This window comes from Lemur catta, chromosome 3 (assembly GCF_020740605.2).
Source record: "Lemur catta isolate mLemCat1 chromosome 3, mLemCat1.pri, whole genome shotgun sequence".
Classification (NCBI taxonomy): Eukaryota; Metazoa; Chordata; class Mammalia; order Primates; family Lemuridae; genus Lemur; species Lemur catta.
The window spans coordinates 2,510,251-2,537,458 of record NC_059130.1 but is presented as its reverse complement, the minus strand read 5'-3'; the positions used below and the strand labels follow the sequence as shown (position 1 = coordinate 2,537,458).

The following is a 27,208-nucleotide window of genomic DNA, read 5'->3' as shown; positions in this document are numbered from 1 at the left end:
ACTTACAGGGGTGCAAGTCGAGGAAGAGGCCCCTAAAGAGCCTTCCCACCCCGCCACCCCCCGGCTCCCGAGCTACTCCGGGGCTGTCAGCCATCCATTGGCTTGCTGGATGATAGATCGTGCCCCCCGGTGGGGGCCCCTGGGGACCAGCCGGGAGGTGGAAGAGTCGCACGCAGCAGCCCAGCCCCGAGTTGCTCAAACCAGCAGCAGGATCGGGAGCGGCGGCGGCGGCGGCGGCGGTGGCAGCGGCGGTGGCATTATGCGTGATTACTGACAGGCACCAGCTGCCGCCGCCACCGCCGGCTCCGGCAGGCTGTGTGGACGCCCCGCTCCGGAGGCAGATTCCTGACTAATCCCGGAGGGCTGGCCCAGCCCGCGCCCCCCGGCCGCCGGGAAGCGATGACCACTGTCGCCGGCCCAAGTTGAAGGAAGCCCCGCGCTGCCTGGGAGCCGGGAGGGGACGAATCGTTTGGAAGTCGCACGGGAAGGGGACATGAACTGAAGAGGAAACATGTATGGAAATTACTCTCACTTCATGAAGTTTCCCGCAGGCTTTGGCGGTGAGTCGCTCACTCGGGCTTCGCGGTGTGGACCTGTGCGGGGAGGCGGGGGGGAACGGGATCCCCGATAACTGGACTAGTGTCGGACTGGGAGAACGTGCGTTTCTGTGCAGGTACAGCGCGTGGCCATTAGTGCACGTGAGAGAGAGAGCGGGGTCCGCGGGTGGGGGTTCGCTTGCATGTCAGAAGGAGGGCATGGGGGTAGTCTAAGGAGAGAGCCTTTCTGAACCAGTATGCTTGAGAACGTGTCTGAGACAAAGCTAGAACAAGAGCATTGTTACAACGCGGAGTGTTTGTGTGGGTGTGCAAAGTGGAAGAGTTAAAGGGAAATTACTATGATATTCCCATTATCCAACTTGTAATGAGAAAAAAAAATGTGATTAAACAGGTTTCGCCTGTATTAAGGGTTCCTGGGATACTTTGCAACAAGGGCATGATCGTTTCACTCAAAAGCAGATTTCCCTATAATTGGATTTTTAAAAACAAAACATAGTGCTTTAATTTGCTACAGCGTTTTCCTTTCTCTGTTTTCTTCCCTTTTGATTTGCTAATAGCCTCTTCTCTCCTCCCCTGCTGCTGCCGTCAATTCCACTCTGGGGGGTCGAGGTCTGGCGGTGGGGGGTCTGGGGGCTTGGAGAATCGGGGAACTGAAGACCCAAGTGCCACGCCGGGCAGGGCAGCCCAGTCGCACTTCACAGCAGCTTCCTGACACTGGGGCCACAGGCTGCCTTAACACCCGGGCACATCCGTCCCCCGGGTCCCTCTGTTCAGTGACAGAAGCAGCACAGCCGCCCAGCTCTGAGTAAATGGAGCTAACAGCTGACCAACTGGCCTCTCCTCGTCAGCTGGTGGCACGTAGCTTATGTTCTTGGGAGCCAAGCGGGTATTCTGGCAGGCAGGACAAAGCAGAAATTCTTGTAAGGTCTTGAGAACTGAAAAGCCCCTGCTCTCCTGACCTCGGCTGTGGACAGCTAGCCAATTCATCCGAAGGCTGGGGAGTGAAGCGAGCCTCCTTGGCCGGGCCGACCCTCTGGGGGGCACGGTGGACTGCAGAGCGGAGGGGGTGCCTGCCAGGGGGGAGTCAGACCAGGGAGCTGCTCATGCACTCTGGGTCCGCTGGGCAGTTTATGAGTCAAGCGCGGTGTTAGGCACTGGGAGCACAAATGTGAATGAGACACAGCCTCTGCCTTTTGGACCGGGGGCAGGCTTGGTACACGGACACGTTATCATACTGCGCGATGTGCGTAATATGGAAGGCAGGAGGAGGTTGGACTTGCACCCCCGGGTAGGGGCCATGGAAATATTCCAGAGATAATGTTCAGGTCATTTGGGCCAGGCTGATGACCGAGTGAGAGTGGTGGCTGGCGGATGCCGTGACCTGGGCATTTGATCTCCAGTTTATGGCTGGGCCCTGGGTGTGAAAATCCTCAACTCCCATCTCAGTCCCATTCAGAGCTGAGAATTGCTTTTTCCTTAATATCTGAGTTCAGTTGTTAGGGAAACATGCTTATCCTCAACCGGATTCTCGGGACCCCCAAGGTCTGTGACATTATGGCTTCATTAATGCCAAAGAGACCCTTGGAGACAGTTGGGGTGAATAAAAGGGTTGAAGGTAGAGAGATTTAAGGAGAGAGCTAAAGTAAAAACTGGAGAAAGAAGGTCTAGTCTAAAAATCACCGGGGGCTGCTTGTTGGAATCTTGGAATGTTAGCAGCCTAATGACCTTAAAGAGCATCTTCGACCTCCCATTTTATAGATGTATTAAACTGAGGCCTAAAGTGGGACAAGGACTAGTCCAAGTTTACGTGGGGCTGAATTGCAGAGCACTTCCAGAAAAGTCTCTGACTCGGGCTTATAATAGTATTGCTTTAATCTGATATAGTGAAAACGGTGTGGGTGGGGAGGGGGCAGGGAGAGACAGTGTGCTGAGTTTGAGTCCCAGTTTTTACTTACTAGCTGTGTGACCTTAGGCAAGCCAGTGAACCTCTCTGAGCCTCATCATCTTTCTCTCTAAGATGGGATTTATAATCTCACCTCATCCTTGAAGTGTGAGAAATAAACGAGCTAGCACATGAAAAAAACAGCTGCTATAGTGTAGTCCGTATACACATGGTGCCTAATACAAGTTAATATTTACATTCCCTCCCTTTTGCTCAGGTACTAACATGCAAATTTATTAAAAAAATCAGATATTTCTGTATAATAATGAGTTAGAAACCTGGATGGGTAAAATCAAATCCGCAAAGACCCACATGTTTTGCCGGCTTAGACTTTCACAGCTGTGGGGGCTCTGCTATTGAGTAGCAATTAGGTTTCAGATGGAAGGAAAAAACAACAGTTTCCTTCCAGCCCTGGAAGAAAATAGTTCAAGTATAACATGGGGAACTGGAGGGGAAAGAGTCATCGAGGTTGTTTAAACGTCACCCTCTCATGCCACCTCTCCTCGCATTTCTGAGGGAGGAGAACAATCATCGTGTTTGGTTCTGCTAATGATTTCCATTTTGCTTGCATGGGCCAGTTAAGAGGCCTAACCCTGAGCCAAAGGATTCCACCCTCTGCAGGGAGGTCTGTCTGAGAACTTGCAGTGACGAGGGAGGCAGGGAGGGACGGATGCAGGAGGAACCAGCGGCCGCGGGCACAGGGGAAATGGGACATTAGAGTGGACGTCACCTGCAGCCTCGAACTGCCTTTGTCCCACGCAGCAAGTTGTGTTGCACTTGTTAAATGATTTGGTGTGTAACCCCCTGCCCTTTCACATGTTGGCAGATGGAGCCACAGAAGGCTGCTGTGGTTTGTGTGGGAATCTCCAGGGAAGCATTGTCACCCTTGGGAAATACCTCCTGGGATTGGTGTCTGGGGCTGTGCTTGCCAGACATCAGAGCTTCAGCCGATCAGCGAACACAAGACTGGTCCAACTGGGCAAAGGGCGGTGACCACCTGGGTGGCAGTGGCTGCTCAACGGTGCCCACTCCCCCCGTGCCAGGCCCTGCCGTGCAACAATGGGAGGATCCTTCTCTTCTCCTTCTCTGCCCAGTCCTGGCTTTGCCAGCTGCTCAGTAAGAGATTTGTTTTCCTGGGATGAGACAGTTGCTGCCTCTTAGAAGACAGCAAAACAAAGCCTGGAATCCCCTCATCCAATTGTGCGGTAATCCTCAGGGTGACGGGGTCAGGGAGGAGAGGGCTTCTCTCATCTCATTTCACGAGCACACTGACACTAATGCCAGCTACCGCTGTAAGCACTTCACCAGTGTCAACTCACTTGATCCTCGTAACAGCCCTCTGAGTAAGTGCTATTGTCGTCGTTATCACACTCCCTTTACAGATGCAGAAACTGAGGCACTGAGAGGTGAAACAACCTGTTTAAGGTCTGAGAGCTAGAAAATGGCACAGCCGAGGACTTGAACCCAGGCGGTCTGGCTCCTGAGTTCATGCTCTGCTGAGCTGCCTCTCTTGGCTTCTGTGAGTGACACACTTTCTCTGTGAAGCTGGGGTTTCTGGAGGCCCAAGCCAGCCCCAGAATCCAGCCCCAGCACGGAGGGGTGGCTGCAGACACAACGGCGAGCCGCTGAGGAATACCCCACAGGATGGTTTCGGAGCCACTGAGAGCAACAGTGACCTCAGGAGAATTAATTGGTGGCTTCTCCCGGGGACCTACTGATCTGTGAGAGTCCTGCCTAGTTGACCCTGACCATTCGTGTAGAATATTCCCTTTTCCACCTGAGGAGAGCCACAGAGGATAGGTTGAGTTGAGGTGCTTGCATATGTGTGTGTGCTTGCATGTGCCAGAGCATATTTTTCGCCTCCACAGACATGTGGGTGGCTATCTGGAACCTACCACGGTTGTAAGTGGTTTGGCTTCATGTAGGAAGGAGTAACTGTTTATGAGATTTAGGAAGGAACATAATTAGTATAAACTATGTTCTGAAACATTTACAATCTCACCAAGAGATAGAGAGCTGAATAGCAACTGGGGGAAGAAATTGTGCAAAGAGGAATCCAAATGCTCCACCTTTTCCTTCCCCTCATTATGTAGCTTCTGCATCTCTGGAGAATTTAGGCACCAGCACTGGGTGGCCGGCATGCCAGGGGCTCCCAGAGGAAACTGGTATTTTCTCCTCTTAGTTGAAAGCAGGAGACACAGAAGCCCAAGGAATGGAAGTTTATTTTCTAGAATGCCTGGGTTTTGGTGGCTCTCATGAGATCGACTCAGCCCTGGCTTAGTGATCCTCACAAAAGAGTGAAAATACAGGCGGAGCATCCGCACTCTGAGAACCTGAAATCTGAAATGCTCCAAAATCCAGAACTTCTTGAGTGCTGACATGATGCTCAAAGGAAATGCTCTTCGGATTTTGGATTTCCAGACAAGAGATGTCCAACTGATTAGTATGATGCAAATATTCCAAAATCTGAAAAAAATCCAAAATCTGAAACACTTCCGATCTCAAGCATTTTGGATAAGAGATACTTAATCTGTATTAATTCATTTCATACCTGCAACACCACTTGAAGGTTGGTACTCCTATTATATCATCCTACAGATGCGCAAACAGGAGAAATTAAATAATTTGCCGAAGGGAACAGGGCTAGTAAACAGTACAAGTGGCATTTGAATCTGGGGAAAAGTAGCAGTTCTGGATTTTAATTCCAGCCCCACCGTGCACCATACTGTACAACCCTGCAAATTCGTACAGCAGGTGCCTAGCATGGCCCTTCCTGCCCCTTCCAGACCCAACCCTTGGCTTCTCTCAGGTTTTGACTGAGGGCCTTTCCGGCTAGGGCACCTCTTCCTGACCCTGGCCCCTCACAATTTGAGCCCCAGCTCCGGGTCTCTTCCTTGGGGCGCCCAGCCCAGCCCGATCTTCCCTCTCCTCCTTCCACACGGGAGCCACGCAGACACCAGGGTTTAGCTAACAGGCATCTCTTATATTTGAATTATTCTCAGCATTTTCAAAAGCACATTCACATAAACCTCTGGGCTTCGCAAGCACCCTGAGATCAAACGGGGAGGTAATTTATACTTGTCTTACTGGTGCAAAGCTCTGCATTTTAACAGATGTGGAAAACAAGATGTTAGACATTAAATTCCCGGTGAGTGGGGGGCAGGAGTAGAAGCCGCATCTTTTGTTGGGAAGCCTTCTCGACTCCCAGAGCCCCTTCTGGCTTTCCCAGTGGGGAGAACCTAGGAAGCCGTGGAGAGTGGAGAGCAGAGAGCATTTGGAAGAGACCCTCCTCCTGCCACTGCCCCCCCCCCCCCCCCCGGGGCTCAACCCTCACCCCTCTCAGTGAGACTGTGAGGATGAAAAGATGCCTCAGCTGGTGGGTGGCCATGCAGCCTGGGTCCCCTGCAGCTGGCCGGCCTTCTGAGCCAGGGGGTTCCACCTGGGTTCCTGCAGCCCCCAAAGCAGGGTCTGATGGCTGTTGGGGGGTGGGGTGGGGATGTTTGTCTACTGCCTGGAGGAGGGGGAGGGGAGAGTGGCATCCCTTCATCTCTCTCCCTCTCCTCCCTCCCCTCCTCCTCCTTTCCCTCTCCCTCCACGCCCGCCCCCTCCCCTAAAATCTGTAATGATGGAGGTAGTGAAAAGCAGGGAAAGATTGATAATCAGCCTCATTATCACCAGCATTATGTATAATTATAGCAAAACCTCACTCATTTGGATCAATTGAGAGAAAAATCAGTCTAAATTCATGACAAGTTGGCAGATTACTTTTAAATTACAATTTTATTACTTCTAAGTAACACACGTGAATAGTTTGTGTTTCAAGTACCACAAGCTAATGGTTACTAAGTGGGGATTTTATAAAACCTGCTTGAAAAGACTCTTTGTAATTAACACCCCGTTAATATGCTAATGATGTTCCTACTATGCTTTTTAAATTGCTTGAAAACAGATGTATCTTTAATAGGCTCAACACTTCTCCTACCATCTTATTTGCTTAACAAACCCTTTTTGTGCTATTATTTTGTGAATGAGCAAATACAAATTAGTTCATACTATGACCGATTTAGTCACCAGTCCAAATTAATTATGTCACAGATTAATAACACCACGCTATTTTTGTTTAGAAACCAGACTTTTAGGACTTGAAGAACCACGTCATTTTATAGATGAGGAAATAATCTCAGAGAGGTTGAGAGACTTTCTTAAGGCCACACAGGACTGAAGTAGCAGGTCTTCTGGCTCCTGGGTCCAAACTTTTTCCGTTCACTTCCTAATGCCTCATATTCATAAAATTGTTTATAAATGTATGCTATTGTTCCCATAGCAATTATGGGTTCAGTAAAAAAACGTTTGTTGAGCACCTATTATGTGCCAGGCCCCCTGCTGGGCATTACAGATACAGTGGGCCTTCCCGGGGCCACTGTCTATTTCATTCAAGCTTCAAACGGACTCAGAGTAGTCTGTAAGGCAGGAATCATCCCATTAGACAGATTAGGAAACTGAGGTTCAGAGTGGTAAAGTCACCCTTTCAAGGACTTGCTGTGAAGTATTATTATAGATATAGAATCTGAGTCTAGTCTAAAACAGTTTCCGTCAACCTTTCTGCATGTAATTAGTGGCATTTTGCTTGGACACCACCTCTCCCACTCAGCCAAATTATGAACCTCGCTGGTACAGATGGACATTATGCCGTCCCTAACAAATGAGAGGCGCCAGGGGATCCCACTAACAAGGAACGGCTGTCTTCCCCCTTAAGCCAGTTCCTCATGCTGGTACACCACGTACTGGTAATTTTACAGAGCTAAATGCCAGTGTTTGAAACATTTGCTGAGGACGCCCCCGGTTTACCTCTTGTTCCTGAAGTCCTTGAACCCCGATTTTGTTCACTCCCTCCCAGCTCTTGAATGCATGACCTCTGTCCCTTTCTCTGCCTGTCTGCACTTCTCGTTCAGATAGGCTCTCCCTGACTCTAACTATGGACTTTCTTCTTAAGATTGCAGTCATCTTAAAAGATAGTGAACTATATTCCTCGTGCAGTGTTACCATTGGGTAATATAGTTAGCATTTTTTGTTCTTGGGTTCTAAATACCTACATTCTTTGGATCCTTTCACTTCAACTCAACCCCAAGAAAAATTTCCAGAAATAATTAACCTCCGAATGTTTTGAAGGCTTCAGAGCTTGTAACTGGTTTAGACATTCAGGGCAGGGGATAGGCCTTATGTTCGTGGTGTCCTGCCCGGCGCTGCATGAGCCAGGTGCTAAGCCGGTGCGTGCTGATTGACTGGCGGACGGCATTCCCATCAGTCTGGGCTATGCCTCCCCTGCTCTCCAACCTCTGCTCTGTTCTCCGCTTCGCGGGGCTGAGAGATCACAGTACTGGGCACCTGAACCTTTCCGGAAGACCGCTTCCTCAGGGCGCCGGTGGGAGTAAAATGAAAAGGAGGAACAAAGGAGATGTCGAGTCACAGAAATGAAACCGGGCCACCATCCCAAAGTATTTATTAGGCATTTTGCTTGCCGTTCCTCTGACTCTTGTAAATGTTTTTTGAATTAACGATCACAGACCTTTTCCATTTTCTAAGTTTCGGCGTTAATTCTGAAATCCCACCAGGAGTTTGAGATGGATCTTCACACTAGAAACTCCTGCTGCCTCCATCCCCTGCCCAGTTACAGTGGCTGAGAAAAGGGGGCCAGGGGTCCAGGCTGTTCGGTTTGCAGCTGAGGATACTGAGGGGGCTCAGGACCCCTCAATGGCAAGGACTCTCTCAAGGGTCCCCTGGAGATTATAGAAAGGTCCTGGCTCCCTTTCTGCCTGACATCATGAGAGCCCACCCTGCAATGATTTGTTAAAACGTCATTTTCTGAAACTGGGGCTGTTTCCGAGGCAGAATCCGTATCTCCCTTGCTTCACTCTGTCAGCATCTCGCAGTGTGCAGTCTGACACGTTAAGAACAGGCATACCTCCTCTAAGGAACACGTTCGTACAGAATTCCAGCTGAATTTAGTACCATACTTTCCAAGTTTTCTATGGGAAAAGGGAATTTTATTGTGTTGACAATATTCCAGGCTTTATTTTATCTCACCCTGACACTGTGGAAGGTTAGCCCTCGCCCCATGTGGCCAGCGGCATTACGCTATTTTACCAAGGGCGGGGGCGGACTCTCTGGCTTCACTCCCCCTTCCTGGCACCCCAGGGGGCTCCAAGGGGAACCCAGTTTGAAGACCACAAACAGCCATGGGTCCTGGGCAGGCCACACCTACTCTCCAAGTGTCCTTACCCATCACTGAGGGGGCAGACCAGAGGATCTGCAGGCCCCTCTGTCCGGCTGTGACAATTCAGCTCGGTGACAGGGAAGCCAGAGGAAGAGCGGTGTGGAGCTGCAGTGCTGGGAATCACCACTCACTGTAACGCCATCAGAAATGGTCATAAAACTTCTCCAGAATGATCCCCGGGGGGCGGCCATCTTGCTGGAACACAGCTGCATCCGTGCACGGTAGTCTACACGTTGGCCGTGTCTGCTTTCACACTACGGTGGGTATTGTGTGTCGTCACAGCGACCGTAGAGCTAGCAAAGACTGAAATGTTTGCTGTCTGGCCCTGTAGAGAAAAGTTTGCCAGCCCCTTCCCCAGAGTGTAAAATCGGGTTCCACGTATTAAAATCAAGGGGGGCGGCCGGTGCGGTGGCTCACGCCTGTAATCCCAGCACTCTGGGAGGCTGAGGCAGGAGGATAGTTTGAGCTCAGGAGTTTGAAACCAGCCTGAGCAAGAGCGAGACCCTGTCTCTACTAAAAAAAATAGAAAGAAATTAGCTGAACAACTAAAAATATATACGGGCATGGTGGCACATGCCTGTAGTCCCAGCTACTTGGGAGGCTGAGGCAGGAGGATCGCTTGAGCCCAGGAGTTTGAGGTTGCTGTGAGCGAGGCTGACGCCACGGCACTCACTCTAGCCCAGGCAACAGAGTGAGACTCTGTCTCAAAAAAAAAAAAAAAAAAAAAAGAAAAAGAAAAGACCAAGTGGTGTCCACCTGGCAAAAGATTTTAACCTTTCTTTTATTAGCACCTTCGAGGGCCTGGTCCCTTAGTCATTTTATTCATTTGCCACAATGAAGTGTGCTTAAACAAATGCATCATGATCCGTAAGTAAGCTGTGAAGAGCATAGGGTAACAATTGAGTATCTTAGTTTTTCTTACACATCATCCCCCGTTTGGGGCTTATCTGGGATCCCCCACCTTCTGCCCCGGCAAGTGGCGAGCGTTGTGTCGGGGTTAAACACAGCAGCCCCGGCACAGCACTGCTTGGATCTGGGGCCTGGCCCTGCTCCTGACCAGCCAGGTGATCTTGGGCAGTTCGCTCGGCTTCCCTGGGGCTTCTCTTGCCCGTCACAGGATGGGGACGGTGATAGTAATAGTCCCTTACCTCCGAGGGTCCCTGAGAGTAATAAATGAGATGCTGCATGTAATCTTGGAAGACTGCTTGGCAAATAGCAGGTGTGTAATAAACGTTACCTATTACATACAGGTTGAGTATCCCTTATCCCAAATGCTTGGGACCAGAAGTGTTTCAGATTTCGAACCTTTTCAATTCTGGAGTATTTGCATTATGTGTTTACTGGTGGAGCATCCCTAATCCAAAAATCCGAAATGCTCCGATGAGCATTTCTTTTGAGAGTTCTGTTGGTGCTCAAAAAGTTTTGGATTTTGGAGCATTTTAGATTTCGGATCTTCGGCTTTAGGGATGTTCAACCTGTCTGTGTAAAATGTTTAGAACCATGTCTGGCTCATGGCAACTGCTCGATAAACATTAGCTATTGTTATTGTTGTCCCTCAGCAGAGGAGATGTCATTAGTGTCAATTAAAGTGCCTTTATAGGGCATCTCCCGCTGCCCTCGCTCGGCAGCCTGTCTGGGCATTGAGAGCCAAGCAGGGAAAGGACGGTGAGTGAGTTTCCCTTTGACAAAGAGGAACAAGCCAAGTGTCTGAACACTCTGTGATTGTTAGGCTTGTGCACCGTGTCCCTCCACTGGAGACAAGGAGGCTGCTTTGGTGGTGACTGTCCACCGTGGGATAGATCAGAGTCGGATAGGGCCCCACGGTGTGCTCTTGACTCCAAATGCAGACTCCTGACTCTGAGAAATAGCAAGTCTTTAGCTCTGTCCCCTTCCCCCTGGGTGGGCATTAGCCATTATCAATGATTCATTACGAGCTTCCATTCCGTCCTGAAGAGGTTGCTAACGGGAGCGCAAACTCTCCGCCCTGCCTGGCACGGCAGCAAAGGGGTGGAGACGCCAAGCCATTCGCTCCCTTGTCTGGCCAGTCAGAAAAAACGGCATCCTTGACATTTCTCTTTTATTGGCTGAGGATGAGGTTGCTAAGCAACTTCCTTAACCTTGGTAAGAATTCTGTAGTTCTAAGTACCCAGGCTTTTCTGTCCTCTTTCTCTCTCCCTCTCTCTGTCACGCGTGCACACACGTGCACAAGTACACGCTCACACACGCGATTTGTTGTTTAGAGACTTTGGTTCTGGTAAACATCGGTGACACTGGTTTCTCATGCAAATGATTTCTGTTGATAAACTCTACATCTAGTTATATACATTAATTTAAAAAAATTGATGGACCTCCTGGTCTCAGGCACTCTTGGCAGTCCTCTGAGGTGGGTGTGTTTGTCTCAATTTATGGCCGAGGAAAACTGCAGTTTAGAGAGGTCATGTTCCTTGCTCAAGTTTACGTGGCCGGAAAGTGGTGGAACCTCCAGCCTATTCTAGGACTTTTTGGCTTCAGAGTTCTTGTCTTCTCCAGGGCACTGCGCCCCTGGAGCCCGGGAGCCATGGCGCACACAGGGACTTAGAACTCAGAGGTATGCACTCTACGGATTCCCTTCGCAGTTTTAGCTCCTGGTGACACGCTCAGCATCTGAAATCACAGTTCAGAACAGCAAACACCTTCACGGTCTAAAATGGTCCAGTTGATGAAGACAGAGTCCCCTCAGCAGGTGGTCCAGACCCAGATTGTTCTAGACCACCACCACCTGCATGTCTTTCTTTTCAATGCCAGGGAGCCACGTCCTACCCAGTGCCCATGAAACAGGCGAGCCGGGAGGGACCTTGAAGGTCACCGAGTGCCGGCTCCTTCCTGGGGGAATGAGGCCCAGGAATACGATACGCTGTTCTTGGCTATGTTGCCAGGAAAGAGGGGACCCTCCTGAGAAACTCCACCAGGCCTTTCCCATCAAATATGTTATTTTTAACAAATCGTTGCCTGAGCAAAGAGAATGAACTCTGCAGAGTACAGAATCTGTGCATTTTCTGTGCATCCGGGCAGGGGGTGTGGTTTGAGTGGCTGGAAGACGAAGAGGGCGCAGGGTCAGGGAGGCGAGTGCAGGTCGGGGAGCGGGCGAGGGGGGTTGGGATGCAGAGGCCAGGTCCCTCCACACGGTGACAGGGTGGGGAAACTGTCTCGGCCATTCCTGCTGCTGTCCTACCTCAGCTGGGTGATGTAAAAACAATGGAAATTTATTTCTCACAGTCCTGGAAGCTGGGAGGCCCAGGATCAAGGCACCAAGAGATTCGGCGTCTGGTGAGGGCTGCTCTCTGCCTCCAGGATGGGGCCGCTTCCAAAGTCCTCGCATGACAGAAGGGGCAAGGAAGGGACGAGTGCTGTGTCCTCACGTGCTAGGAGGTGGAAGGGCCAGGCGGTTCTCTGAGGCCTCCTTTATAAGAGCATCGGTCCCGTGCATAAGGCTGGGGCCCTCGTGGCGACTCGCCTCCCAAAGGCCTTACTTCTTAATACCATCACCTTGGGGGTTAGTTCCAACATGAATTCCGGAGGGACACATGCATTCAAACTCTAGCAGGGACCAAGGGGGAGCATTTGAGAAAGACTTGACTTCGGATTAGGACCAGGCGTACCCTGGGCTGAGGGCCAGGCAGAGTCGACTCCGGATCAGTTTGCAGCTAATGCCACTCGTCCCTCAGACAGGAGCCTGCCCTCTCCTCCTGGGTTGGAGGGAAACCTGTCGATATTTCTGTCCTTGTTCAAGGTTAACCAGAGGCTTGGTGAGGAAGGGAAACAAATAAGGCATAACCAGGTTTCTGGAAAACTTGTGGTGCCTTTTGGCACTGGCTATAGTTTGCATGTGGCTCTGAGAAAAAAGAGTGAGAGAGGCTGACAAAAACGTCACGGACAGGTAGGCATTACTGTCTATTTGGGAGAATGAATTAATTTTCCCTTGGGAAACACTTGTTATAAAAGTCATCGTTTTCCGACTTGTCTAAAAGCAAAGCTATTTATTTCTTAGAGCTACCGGGTCATCGTGTGAGAGGAAGAACCAAAATGCATTTAGGTAAGATGTTATTTGTCTTCTTGAATTCTATTTTAGTTTACAAAATGTGGTTATAAAACAGCCCCCCACTTCTGCCATTGACTCAGCAGAAACAAACCACCTTTTTAAGGCTATTGAAAACCAGACTTTCGCTCGCTGTCTCATTCTGGCTCAACAAGGTACTGTTGTCACCACTGCACTGAGTGGCCGAATGGCCTTACTTATTATTATTATTATCAATAACAAGGACGTACTTTAAATTTCATGTCCTCTCTTTTTATTTCTGAAACAACTTGTGAGTTCTTCAAAGTCCATGTTTGTATATTTTTGTGCAGGTTGATGTTTCCTAAACATCATTCCTTTGCATGCTATTTTCATGATATTTTATATATCCAGTAGCCTCTGTCCTTAGACTTTTTATTTACTTTCATAAAAGGCTGAGATAGCTATCTTGAGGAAGATGATTTTACACACAAAAAAACCCGAGAGCCCAGTCACTCGCTATAAACACAAGGAAACAGAAATCATAAATATAAAGCGACTAAGTTTTTTTATAGAGTTTGCCTGCACACCACCTAAAATGTCCCTTGTCCCTGGTGGCACGGGTTCCACACCCTGGGAACTGTTGGGCTGATGAATGTGTGAACAAACTCTTGTTCCTGCCTGTCCCGTTGGTGTAGGCCTGGTGTCAGGCACTGGGCCAGACGGCACAGTCTCTCCGGGATCCGTCTGAAGCAGAATGCAAAGGCGAGTTGCAGGACCCTTCGGTCTGTTTTTGGAAAGCGGAAGCTGGAAGGGGAAGTCGATCTCCTTCAGGTGGCTCGGCCGTGGGGGAGGGACAGCTGCTGGCCCAGTGGCATTCCCGGCTCCTCACCCATCAAGTCAGGGCTGGCTCCTGACTCACCCGTCACACTTTATCTCAGTAATAGACTCAAGGTATACATTGGCCTCTCTAAATGTCACCCCCTCCAGGGCCTCAGAAGAGTCTAAAATTGTTCTTTCCAATCCGTGGCCGTCTGGAAAGGTTTTTGACTTCCTTGGCTTGAGTTCTTGAGCCCTGCCATCTTTTCTCTCCTTCAGATGAACTTTCAGCTTGAGAGCACTTCGCAATTGAGTCATCTTGTTCTTTTGGTGCAGATGGTTCTCCAAGTCATCTTCGCTGCCCTTGACAGCAAACACAGGCGAGAGCGTGGGCTTCAGATGGACAGTTTGAATCTCGGCTCTGCCACTTACTACCCAGGCAGTGCCAGGTCCCCTGCAAGGGATGGAGAAACAAAAGTGGATATGGTTTTTCCCTCTCCGTTTAGTGGGAAAGATGGGGAAATAAACAAATGTGGTCATACGGTATAATAAGTGCTAAGATGTGAGTAAGCACAGACAGCTATGAGAGAACAGAAAATGGCATCAAAGCAGACCAGGAATGCCAGGGAAGGGTTCCCGGAGGAGGTGACACTTGAGTTAGACCTGGTAGGATGAGTAAGAGCTTCCTAGGCAATGGGGGTGGAGCCAAGTTATCCTGGAACTGGGAGCAGCGTGGGGTGAGATGGAGCCTAAGGTTTCTCATCTGCAAAGGGCTGAAATAACCCTTGTAGGCTTATTGTCACGATGAAGAGTTAATGTACGGAAATTGTCTGATGCTACCGAGGACAGGAAATAAACGTCTGACTTGTTCATTTTAACCCCTTCGCACCCCGCTGTGGGCCCACAGCATGAGGGTCCTCCTCAGTTGTGGTGCTTCGGATGTGGGGTCTTGGGGTTTATCTGTTTATGAGGCAGTTGTCCCTGGTAGACTGAAACTCTATAGGTAGAATGACAAGAAGGTCCCATGGATATGGGAGTGGCCTCTTTCCACAAGTAGCCCTTAACCAAGGTAGCAAAAGCTCCAAGAGAAACCCCACGGTGACCTTTTCCCAGTGGGATATTTACGTTTAAGGAATAGTTTCCAGTTACGTTTCTGACACTCCCTGTTCTCCAGAATTTGAAGGAAGCAAGTTCTTCCCTGCACCCTACTCTGAACGCTACACTTAGCACCCACTGGTGTCTCCCCAAGGCTTAGGACAGTGCCCTGCATGTTGTAGGCACTCAAGAAATATTTGTCGCATGAATAGTGAGCCATAAAAAAAGTCAGGCACATGACTTAACTCTGCTCAATATCACATCTGCGTGGCCCAGTGTCTGACTCCTGGTAGGCATTTGAGAATCGGGTAGCTTCTGCAGCCGGCCGTGCCTACTGACCACTTAATCCTCTCACTCTCTGCCCACGTGGACAGCGCGGGTGCCGTGGCTGAGCCGAGTGCAGCCATCATGCGCACAGTCTCTCTGCATCTGTCCGTGCAAGCCGGCTGTGCCGGGATCCAGCGCGGTGAGCCAGGCTGGGCTGCCCTACCGTGTTTTCTAGTCTCTGCTTTGCTGCTGCAGATCATGAAGTTATAGGTCCTCTGTTCTGGAGAGAATGTTCCATGCTGGGCTCCCAAGATGACAGGAGGGTCCCCTCCTTCTGTTTCAACTTGACTTTGCTACCGGCTGCAGGGGCCTGTGGGCTCAATTTACCTGAGGACAGTGGCACCAGATGACCACCTGGGCGAGGTTGCCGTGGTGTCCATCCACCCAGAACCTGTTCCGCAGATACTGCGGCTGCAACGTTTTGTCCTCAGAGGCAGAAACAGTCTCTGGCAGGCCTGTCAGCGCTCGCCTTCCTGCACCTAGAGCCACGCCCAGCCCTTCCAGGCCGTTCCCCGAGTGCTGGCTATCCCTGTGCTGTAGAAATGGGCAGGAAAAGAATCTTGTGGGCACGAAGTTTTAACAGTTGTAGGAAGCCAGGTGTGTGACAACAGCCACTGCCTTCCCCGTCGTCCTCATCTCGGGATGGGCCCCTGACAGCAGGAACCGTGTTGTCCTTGGCTCCGAATCCCCAGCACGTTGATACATGTTCATTGCACGCGAGGGAGTGAATTTCAGCCCTGCTCCGGTTCTCAGAGCAATGTGAGTTAGAGGACGGGAATTCCGGGCAGCCTAGGCACCCCCTCGCCCCACGTCCCATCCCGGGGTTTGGTACCGACTCGCCCTCCTTGTCTGGCTGGCCCAGGCCACGGTGGCCCAGGCCCGGGGGTCTGTGGGCTGTGCCCTCGCTGCACCTGCTGTGGATCCAGCTCAGCCCAGAGTGGCCTCCAGGCAGAGGGAGCACGAGAACGTCAGTGGGGATTTCTGTCCCAGAGCAGGCCCTCTCCTCTCTCCGTCCCTTTCGTGTCTTCCTACTGCAGCTCGGCGTGGCTGTGAGCACCCAGGTTCATGGGTGTGCAGGTGTCAGCTAAAAGGAGCCTGCAGGAAACAGAAACAGGAGCAGGGCTGGGCCTCTGTCCCCACAGGTCCCCTTGTGTGTTCCCCACCCTCCTATGCTCTTCTTCTCCTTGCAGGCTCCCCCGGCCACGCTGGCTCCACGTCCATGAGCCCCTCGGCAGCCTTGTCCACAGGGAAGCCAATGGACAGCCACCCCAGCTACACGGACACCCCAGTGAGTGCCCCACGGACTCTGAGTGCAGTGGGGACCCCCCTCAATGCCCTGGGCTCTCCATATCGAGTCATCACCTCCGCCATGGGCCCACCCTCCGGAGCGCTGGCGGCCCCTCCGGGAATCAACTTGGTGGCCCCACCCAGCTCGCAGGTAGGTGCCCTTCCTCTCCGGGGCCTCGCCAGCCTCCTGAAGTGTTTTCCCCCAGGCTGCTCCGGGCGCAGACCTGGCACTCAGCAGGTGCTTGGTGTGCGCTTGCTGGAGGGAGGGGACTGTCCCTGCAGACTTCCCTCCTGCAGGGCCTTCGTTACGTGCGTCCTCGGGCTGAGCGGTCCCGGGGAACTGATGGTACAGGAAACTGGGACCACAGGGAGCCTCTCTTGTGGTTTTGATGGCTCAGCTCCGGCTGTGGTTTCAACATCTCTCAGGGCTGCTTGTGCCATCAGTGGGCGGGCCCCATTTATGCTTCTAAATTCAAGAATGAGTATTTACTGAGTGACCGAAGTGCCACGTGCTCTTGTAGAAATTATCAGGAGCTGACAACTGAGAGGAGAAACAGGCAGGTATGGCGTACGGATAAATCTAGAACAAGGCAGACTGTGCTACATGCTGTCTCTGAGACTGTGCAAGTCAGGAAGAAAGTTTCCCGTAATCCCAAGTGCCTTCGCTGTAGTGCAGAAGATGTGCGTGTGGCAGACACCAGGCTGCTGCTCTGTCAAGCCGACAGGACGGCCAGATGCCTTCACTTCCCCCAGCAGTGCCACCCCAAGGTCATCATCCTTCCTCTCTTGTAGGTTGGCTATTGCTGCAATAATGCTGCATAACAAACAATCCCCAAATCACCATGATTTGCAAAAACAAACACTTGTCATCTCGCTCCCAAGTTTGCATTAGGACAGGATAGCTCTGCTTTAGACAGTGGGTGAGCTGGACTTGGTGGCAGACTCCTTATGGCCCGGCCTAAAGGAGCAGCAGCTATCTGGGGCGTGCTTTTCTCATGGTCTCTCACAGGAGCGCAAAAGACCAAACCAAATCTGGAAAGCACAGTGAAGCCTCCACTCGCGTCATGCCCACAAATATTCTATCAGCCTAAGAAAACCGTATGGCTGATCCAAACATTGAGGGGCCAAGGGAATAGGCTGTGTTTGTCCCAGTGGGAGGTGCTACAAAGACTCAATGCAAAGGATGTGAAGAGTTAGGCAGAGGGAAGAATCAGGAACAATAATCACATCTACCCTACCTCCCTCTGTCCTTACGTAACAGCCAGGGCCCCCACTGCCCTGACCACCAGCACACCGAGTGGCAGAATTGGTAGGTCCTTATCACGGTTAATTTTATATGTCAACTTGACTGGGCCAGAGGGTGCCCATATGTTTGGTTAACCATTGTTCTGGGTGTTTCTGGATGAGATTAACATTTAAATATGCAGACTGAGTAAAGCAAGGTGCCCTCCCCAATGTGGGTGGCCTCATCCAGTCAGTGGAAGGTCTGAGCAGAGCAAAAGGGCTGACCCTTCCCCGAGTAAGAGAACGTTCCCAGCCTTCAAATTAGGGCTTCATTTTTTCCCTGCCTTCCACCTTGAACTGAAACGTTGGCTCCTCCTGGGGCTTGAGCCTGCCAGCCTGCGGGCCGTGCCGTCGGCTCTCCCTACGGGTCTGGGGACTTGCCAGGCTCCATAATCATGGGAGACAGCTCCCTGTGATAATTCTCTTAACAAATACACACACATGTGCACACGCACATGCATCTCCTACCGGTTCTGCTTCTCCGGAGGACGCTGACTAATACAGTCCTGAAGGCTCCTTTGAGTTTGGTTTTGAAGAAGAGGCAGGAGTCCCCTCGAGAACTTCAGAGACCGTGCCTGGGGTCCCTTCTGAGAAACCTCACGTGCCAGGGGTCTGAAAACAAAGCCACGTGGAGCCACAGAATATGAGAGCCTACAGTAAGGGCTTCACAAATGGATTGCCGCGCGGGTTAGATGATGTGGAGACGGCCTCAGAGGTCCCCTAGCCCAGGGAGGGCACAGGTGAGCGAATGAGGGTGCGTGTAAGTCAACAGGGCAGGTGGGGACGGGGGCTCTGCTGCTCCCTTGAAGCCACTCAGATTCACAGACTTTTATAGCCACTCCCTGGGCCAAGTGAAGCACTTCTGTGGGTCGTCTTTGGCCACACATTCCCACCCCTGTTTCCAGCCTAGCGGTTCTCACCTGTAGGATCTTTTTCCGGGCACACATTTCTCCCCCATCCCGTATTTTGGCCCTGGGGCAGGTTGCCGGAAGCCCCACAGGGGACTCTAACTGCCCCAGCCCTGCCCATTCGTCCTGTCTGATCCTTCTGCCACAAATGAAGGGACAAGACTCGGGGTGCCCAAATGATTTGTCCAGCCTCACGCAGCCTGTCCCCACGGAGCACGGTCAGTCCCCACAGAATCAGCTCCCCGGTCTCCTGATCTCCAGCCCTGTGTGCACCTGGTGCTGTGACGAGTGCTGACTTCAACAGTGACCCCAGTGACCCCAGCCGCGTGGCTGCCAAGGACTGAAGGATGGATAATCAATGCTCCCCAGGAATCTTGCAGGGGAGGTGGCCATATCACACACATAAATCGCAATGCGGTGTTGTATGTGCTGTCATAGATGGAGGGGAAGACCCTGAGGGGAGCAGAGAGAGGGGACCTATGAACTGCCCAGTAACATGTTCCTTGACCCCAGTAAGGGTGTCAAACTGCACAGAGCAGTGGGGGCAGGGTGGGTGGCGTGCGTGCGTTTATGCCACACCCCCCTGCCGGAATCAGCAGAGGTGCTGACAAGCTGCCCCGCGTAACGTGTGGGGTTGGCTCATGCCCTTTCTCTCCTGTGGACAGATTCCAGGGGGTGAGTGAAGGCCAGGAGTGAGAGCAGAAAGATACACTGAAGTTCTGGGATGAAAGTACAGTTTTGCCAAGGGCATCGACATTCATTCCCACAGCTGTTTATGAGGACCTGCTATGCATCAGGGCTACATGATACCGTCCTAGGTTTTAGGGATAAGCACTGAATAAGGTGGCCCAAGTCTTATTCTTGTGGCAATTACAATGTAGCAGGCAAGACAGAAAAAAACTTAAGAAATAAACACGATAGTTGCAAATAGCAATCACTTTATCTACGAGGAAATGAAACAGAGAGAGCTGATAGAGTGGCAGGGCTCATGGGTAGGAACTGGGCAAGGCACCCTCCCTCTAAGCCCGCTTTTAGCACCCACACTTGAGTCTGCCCGAGCCAGGCCCGGCCAGTCAATTCATCTGTACGAGTAGCAGGGCCGCTATTCCTGGACCGTATGTCTGTACAGAGGGATTGGGGTTGAAAGGTCAGCTGGGAGCTTTGGTCCCGGCCAACTGGGCTGTGTGCAGAGGCCGAGGCCAAGTTTGGCTTTGGGAGCTATATTAAGCTTGCCAGGCTGGTGGAGCTCTGCAGCCTCAGCCTCCGAGCGGCTTCTGGACTCGGGCTCTGGAACCACATGGTGGCAAAACTTTGCCCAATTAACAAGATGACACTGGACAAAAGGCCACGGTGAGTTGGACGCTGAATAATCTGGGCAGATTATGCCCATGCATCTGCCTTCCTTGCCCAGGACTTGGTGTGAGGGGACCCGTGACAGAAGCATGCTGCTTTGTGACCGGGGCCGTGGGTAAGCACGACATGGAGCATGGAGTGTGGGCGACAGGAGCAGTAGGCAGGGTCTCTACTCCTCGCTCTGTAGTTCGGTTGTTTGAGTTTCTCTTTTTGCAGTAGTTGAATTTTTGATCTTGAGGAGTAAAGAGAACTGAGCGAGTGCTATGGAGACGGGGACTGTGTCACCTTGTGCCAACCACTGTAACTTGCTCTTGTTTCAGTTTCTTTTTCTTTATTGTGGAGTTACAAATACTTGCCCTGATTACAGGGATTTTTATGAATGTCAAATGAATTTTTGTGAAATCATTTTTACGAATGTGTGTGTGTGTGTGTGTGTGTGTGAGAGAGAGACAGAGGGAGATGCAGTGTACTTGTCAGTGTGATGCCTGTTGCCTGGACCCCAACATCTTTGGACTCTCCCACCTCTTTCTCCCGCCACGAACCCACTGCCTGGCCTGGGTTCTGTCCCTGCTAATTGCTGCTTAGGTATTTATCGATAACTGAATTATTATCCTCTTAAACCTGTTTGCATTTTTATAGAGAATACTTAGTTAATAAAAATTGCAACTGTTAGAGGTAGAATAGACCTTAAGGTTTATCTAGTCTGATGTTTAAAAAAAAAAATCAAGCCATAAATTCTTTTCTTTAAATGAAAACATACTTGGAAGCCCAATACACACGTCAAATAAAAACAGAATGTAACTAGATTCCAGGAGTGCTGCCGTGAGGGGTCTGCACCCTGGAATAGGAGCCCCTGTCAGCAGTCTGGCCTGTGGCGAATGATTTGGGCTGAAGACAGCTTAGAAATGCAGGACTCGATATTCTATGATGGCTCCGGAAGCATCCAGAGAGCATTCGTCCCTGGCTGAGGCTGCCAAGGAAAGAGAAGCCAGCAGGCGAGTCCGTTTCTGTCATGTTCTCGGGCAGCGGCCGGCTTGCGTGCAGCAGTGGACAGGAGCTGCCTGGTGAATCTCGCCTCTAAGTGCTTGTTGCAGGAGAGCTGCTTCTAATGGAACAAGACAGCTGGGGCTGGGGGACTTGGGGACCAGACAGCTAATGGGTTTATGCTCTGATGGCTGCCTTTGATCTCATCTGCTGCTGCTCTGCGCCCAAACCCCAAGGCAGCCAGAGAGACGGACAGGGAAGAGAACCTCAACCCGCCTGTCCCAGCCACTCCCTCCCACTGCCATCCGGGCTCACGAACAGGAGGTGTGCTGGAGGGGGCTGCTGGCTCCAACCGGGGACAAAGTGCCCCTTAGCAAGTCTGCTCTTCCGGGGGTTCCTGGCCAAGGAGGTGGGGTGGGAAGCTGCTGGGGCAGGTGAGGACCGAGGCTCTCCTGTCACTTGAGGCAGATGATGTGGAGAAGGAGTGATGACATAGGATCCTGGAGTCTGGGGTTCCAGCTCCAACCAGTTAGACCTGGCAAGTTCGCTAACCCGGTACCTGGGTAGCTGCAGAAGCCTTGGGTGTCTCCTCCAGTCTTTCCTCATGCTGCTGCCTCAGTGACCTCACTGGGCGGAGTTTCGGGGCGATACTCCTCTGCTCCAAACCTCTAGTGGCTCCTTACTGCCTCCCAAGCTAACACCCGTCTCCTAGCCAGGCATTCTAGCTTCCGGGCTCTGCCACAGCCCACTTCTCAGCCTTCTCCCCCATCCATCCGTGGGCATGTTTGCCCCCCACACACTGGGGCTTCCCTCTAGGTCTTTGCTCCCGAAGCCTTCTGCCCATCACTGGCCCGTGCAAATCCTACCCATTTTTGAAGGCTGTCAAGCCCCAGCTCAAATGCCACCTCCTTCAGGAAGTCTTCCCTGATCTCAACAGCACTTGATCTTTCCTTCCTAAACTATCCCAGCTGATTTTTAATCTCATAATGTCCAGTTCCTTGAGGTGGTACCTGCATCTTCTTCCTTTTTGTATCTCTGTAGTATTTCTGAATGGACAAATGAATAAATCACTTTAAGGCCCAACGTCCTCACCTGAAAAATAGCAAGACCTCTTCGGGTTGTTGTAAGGATTAACAGGATTACTTAGCAGTGAGCAGGCTCTCCATAGATGGTAGCAATGACAGTAACTCTTCGGTGATTGCTGCGGGCTGGTGGCAGTGGAATTGGTCCTGCCGGCGGGGAAGGAGGGTGGGGTCCTCTTGAGCTCCAGGTGTGGAGGTCTCTTCCTTGTCCCATGAGCTTTCTTGTCCATCTGGGGATTTGGGGGCAGAGCCATGTCAGCTAGAAGGTTCTCTCAGTGGGGTCGTCTGACCTAAAATTCTTCCGTTTCATGGGGTGGATCTGAGTGCTAATCTCTGTTTCCTTGAGGCACTCGGGAAAGTCGTTGCCTAGAACTCACACCGACAGAATTCACACTGCCCCAGTCGGCGGTTCCCAACCCTGGCTGCACGTCAGATCTAGTGAACTCAGAGCAGTGACAGAGCCAAGGCACCACCTCGGACCCCCTGAACCAGTCTCTAGGCACGGGGCCCAGGCAGTGGCGTTTTGCACAGCCCCCGGGGTTCAGAGCCACTTTACTGCACGAATGCAAAACAAAATACTGGATACAAGTTCTAGATGTCTTGTCTTGGTCTTGTTCAAAAAAGGGTTTGGGGGAGAGAATTCTCCTATCACATATGCACCTTCATCCAATATGCAGATTAATTTTTAAAAATTCCTGGTGACTCTGATTTTAAGGCACTGAAGGCTGTGTCTTTTTTTTTTTTTTTTTTAATGTCTCACAGCATTTTAACCCAGAGTCTCTGTCCCCCTCCTGTGCTCAATAAATATTTGCTTAGTGAATTGAAAAGCTGGTGAATTTAGAAGAAACTTAACTCAGGCTCTGGTGTAGTTTATGTTTTATTGATCATTCCTTCTGTCCCAAAGGCCTTGGGTAAAGAGGAAAATCCTACCTTTGGCTCCATTTGAGAATTACAGTCACTTGGTTTAGGGAACGTGATTCAAAATTCAGATAGACTGGAGGAAGTCAGTGGGCCCTCCTTTCAACCCCCAGAGATTTACCAGGTGTCTCTACGGGACACTTAATGCATGCATACACTGCCCCATCTTTATTTGCACTTGCTTGTAAGCGTTCTTAATTTTTGTGCATGTTCTGCTGCCTCGATGAGATGGTACACTTTTGAGGAATGAGAGACATACCTTCTAGGTTTTACGTCTGCCTTCCCAGGGCCTAGAATGTTGCTACATACACACGCACACTCAGAAATATTACTGATTGGATGACTGGTTTGTATTTATCCAACTTGTTTTATTTGGTGAATGCAAAACACTCAGCAGCAGCTTCTTCGTCATCATCCCAAGAACGCGGAGAGACACGGGGTGGTGACGGGGAGCTGATGTGAGCGTGTGACAGTGGATGAGGACAGGGACAGCACGAGAGTCTCTCGTACAGCCACTCAAATCCACCAGCTCCCTCCTGTGTGCTCCCGCTGGGAGGGGGCTGTGAAGACCAGGCCCCCACACTCTCTGGCTCCGTAGAGTTCGAAGTTTCACGGGAAGGTAATCTGTTCATTACAGTCAAGCTCAAAAGCATGATCTGGGGATTTTTGCCCAATTTTTGGTGCTACTGCATTGATTTAGGCATTTGGGTTCGAGCCTTCAGTGGGCTCACATAGCTGACCATCACAGGTATCTTCTCTTCCATTCTACTGTGAACTCCTTCTGGGTGTGCGTTTTGCTTTGCCTTTATACCCCGGAGCCTGGCACAGTGCCTGGCACCGTGAGCCCTTGGGGAGTATCTGTCGATTGACTCATGAATGCATTTGCATTTTTTGCTTGGCTCTCTTAGGGGGTAAGTCTTTTGCCTGAGGTCCTTAGCTCCTTGTGAGCACTGCCGAATAGGCAGGAGGTAGGTGATAAAAATTTTAAGATGCATAGCTGACATTGTCCCAGGTGTGTAGTTCGGCGTGGATTTCTAGCTCAAATAGAACACGTGAGCAAAATGAATAAAAGCAGAGAGAATGGAGGTATATTGTGACTTTTGGTTCAGGTCTTGGCTTCTAGAAATGATTTTGTTCCTCCTGAGCCACTTTTCTCCCTCCCTTAAATTCATATCACAGGTAGGCAGTTTCAGGTGCTCTGTGCTTGGAAACTGCTTCTTGAAATAGAACTTGTTTTTTTTTTTTTTTTCTCAAGTATGCTCTCATTGCCTTAGGCCTCAGGATTGGGTTTACTCTGGCTCTGTGCTTTATAGTATTTTTTTTTTTTTCTCTTGCAGCTAAATGTGGTCAACAGTGTCAGCAGTTCCGAGGACATCAAACCCTTACCAGGGCTTCCCGGGATTGGAAACATGAACTACCCATCCACCAGCCCCGGGTCTCTGGTTAAACACATCTGTGCCATCTGCGGGGACAGATCCTCAGGTACATGCCGAAGCGGGCAGCCCTGCCAGGTGCCTCGGGACAGGGTCCCAGGGAAGGGGTTGTTCCCCGCCCACCTGGATGCTTCGTACCCAGTGAAAGAAAAATGGCCCGTAGGATGATCCAGCTGGGGGCCCTGCCTGTGCATTTCCGCCACTGGGTTCGCAGCCTGCAGTCTTGATGAGCTGAAAGTGTGTTTTTCCTTTTGAGGATTAGGTTTACAGACGACATTTCAGAAGCTCCGGTCTGGAGCCGCACTAGTGCGTGTGTATCTGGGTTAGAGAAGCTGTTGCAATTATCAAGCATCTCACGCTAGATTTTCCTTGAGCTTTTATAAAAGATTATTTTTTAATTATAAAAATTTCCAAATTAAATAATTACAAAAATAACATCCTAATGTGAAAAATTTGGAAAAACTAGAAAACTACAAAGAATGACCCATAATGTCCTCAAGAAAGATAAACCCTTTAATAGTTTAGCACATTTCCTTCTACAACATTCTAGGTTTATGACATGTTTTTGTGGGTGGAAACAAATGGGTTTTCACCAACTCATCTTAAATCTTTTTCTGCTTTTGCTGAAATTATTTCTTTCCTGACTTCTTTCCCTTCTTCTCCCTTTTCCGACCTTCCCTCCTGCCCTCTGGTTCCCTCCCCACCAATGTTGAACACGTTCGAATCTCTGATCTGATGATTTGAAGAACAAGAAGATGGGGAGGTTCTTTTCTTTTCTACAGCTGTCCACGACGGCTGAAGACTATTTCCTCATCCTCTTGTCACCAAAGCCACTACAGAATGTCATGCCACTGAAAGTCCCAGGTGCCTGGAACTTATTTAGCTATATGACTGAGGTTTGTTTGCTCTCAAAAAATCCTTTCCAAGTCGTGCAGACTTGGCCATTGCCACAGCGGAATGCTGGCCGCAGGCTGACAGAGCGTTCTCTCTGCCCTGGTTATTTTAGCTGAAAGTCTGGGAGGCTCATCCATGTATTGAAAGGCCACAGAAATGACTGTGCCACACAGTTGACAGATTGTTGCCATGTTTCTCTGAGACAAATATTTCAGAGCTGAGAGCACTAGGATTTTGGGCCTGGGATAAAATCCTGTATTTATCATTGCTGTGAGTTCAGTAAATTAGCGTGGTCAGTTAATCAGGCAGAGGCTTTTCTTGGGGCAGGCCGTCTCCAATACTGTTTCATCTTAGGGTGGTTCCTCTGACATGGGAAGTCCTGCCATGCCGGGAACCTAAATAAAACACGTCAGGTGTGTAAGTCAGCGGCATCCCTTATGACATTAGAGAATCAGACAGGTATCTGTTTTGGATGATTTGTTTTCTTACATTTTTCAAGTTCCGCAATCTCAATTAATCAAGCACAGCTGCCTGGTGTGCAGTATTGACATTTTTACTTAGAAAGAGTACTGTGACTTAGTTATGTCTATGAGGGATGGACCCGGTGGCTCTCCTGACACAAACTAGCCACCCCTACCTGGGGTCACTGAAAACCGGACGTGTGGAGCAGGTAAGAAGGACAGTGAAACCTGCACTCGATTATTCATGATCAAGCAAAATCACCTCCTAGCAGATCTTTGTGTCGTCTCTCAAGATTGAGTGTCATATTATGATATAAAGATCATATACCGATTTATTTCCTGAACAGGCAATAACACTTAAAATTTTGTAACTCAGGATTCTGTTCATAATTTATGGTAAAGGATAATAATTTTAAGTGGTTTTCCTATGACCTTGGGCCTCAATTATGGAGAAATATTAGTTAAGCTGAGATTCTTTTCCTGCTAAGTAATACATGACCAGCATGCATGTTTTTATTTATTACGTACACTAATATCTTGAAGTGAGGCAGAGCATTTGCTTAACCAAACCCAAGAGTTGCCTTGAAAAAAAATGTAAGCAAAATCTTAGGTCAGGAATTTTCTAATAATGCTGTGTGGAATTAGTAATATAGATGGAAGACGCAGGGAAAAGTGAGTTTACTCTGTCTTAGTTTGGTTCCTGTGATCAAACCTGCGTTCTCTGCTAGTCATTATTTGCTTTCTAGCCCAGTGCCCGGGTGATGTGCCTGTTTCCCTGGGGGAGGGCCAAGGGGTTCTTTTGAATGAAAGATCCAAAGAAACACAGGAACGATCTATGGGATGTTCTTTTCTTGTAACCAGGAAAGCACTACGGGGTCTACAGTTGTGAAGGCTGCAAAGGGTTCTTCAAGAGAACCATAAGGAAAGACCTCATCTACACGTGTCGGGACAATAAAGACTGCCTCATTGACAAGCGCCAGCGCAACCGCTGCCAGTACTGCCGCTACCAGAAGTGCCTTGTCATGGGCATGAAGAGGGAAGGTGAGGTGCCCCCAGGGGGACAGGCGCAAGGAGAGAACCCTGCTGGGTTGGACCGTGAGGGAAGGGGAAGTTCGAAGCAGAGGTTAGGATGACTTTGGGTACCGTGATTTCTTAGGTGTTGGCAGCTGAACGTCCCCTCGCCATCAGCAACGTGTATCTCCAGAGCAAAGAGGGCAAAAGGCATCTTCCTCCTCCACGTTCACCCATCCGCTCCTGGAGCCCGGATGCTGGTCCTCAGACTGGTCCCTCTCCCTTTCCTGCCAGTTGCCAGGCAGCAAGCCTCAGGGCCAGGGCTCTAGGGTCCCGTGTTCTGCTCCAGCAACGGAACGTCAGACTGACCCCAGACAGAGCTGACTTCTCCCCTCCAATCCTAGAGCTCACTCTGGGGAAAACTGCAGATTCGATTTCACTTGCTGGGCTTTTATAACCTTGATGGGCTGTAAATTCTTTCCTGTTGTTATAGTCCGCCGTCTTTTGGTGTCATCGGCATTACACACGCAGTCCCACAGACCTAGC

The 27,208-nt window shown here is 50.4% G+C and overlaps 1 protein-coding gene across 1 annotated transcript in view; it reads left to right on the top strand.

The window, feature by feature from the left end:
- Positions 1 to 217: 217 nt before the first annotated feature.
- Positions 218 to 27,208, top strand: part of RXRG (retinoid X receptor gamma) — a 42,735-nt gene continuing 15,744 nt past the window's right edge. The window contains exons 1-4 of the mRNA XM_045546310.1: positions 218 to 560; positions 16,238 to 16,485; positions 24,201 to 24,345; positions 26,513 to 26,692. Coding sequence (XP_045402266.1) covers positions 512 to 560; positions 16,238 to 16,485; positions 24,201 to 24,345; positions 26,513 to 26,692 — 622 coding nt within the window. The 5' untranslated portion in view covers positions 218 to 511. The remainder of the gene's footprint in view (positions 561 to 16,237; positions 16,486 to 24,200; positions 24,346 to 26,512; positions 26,693 to 27,208) is intronic.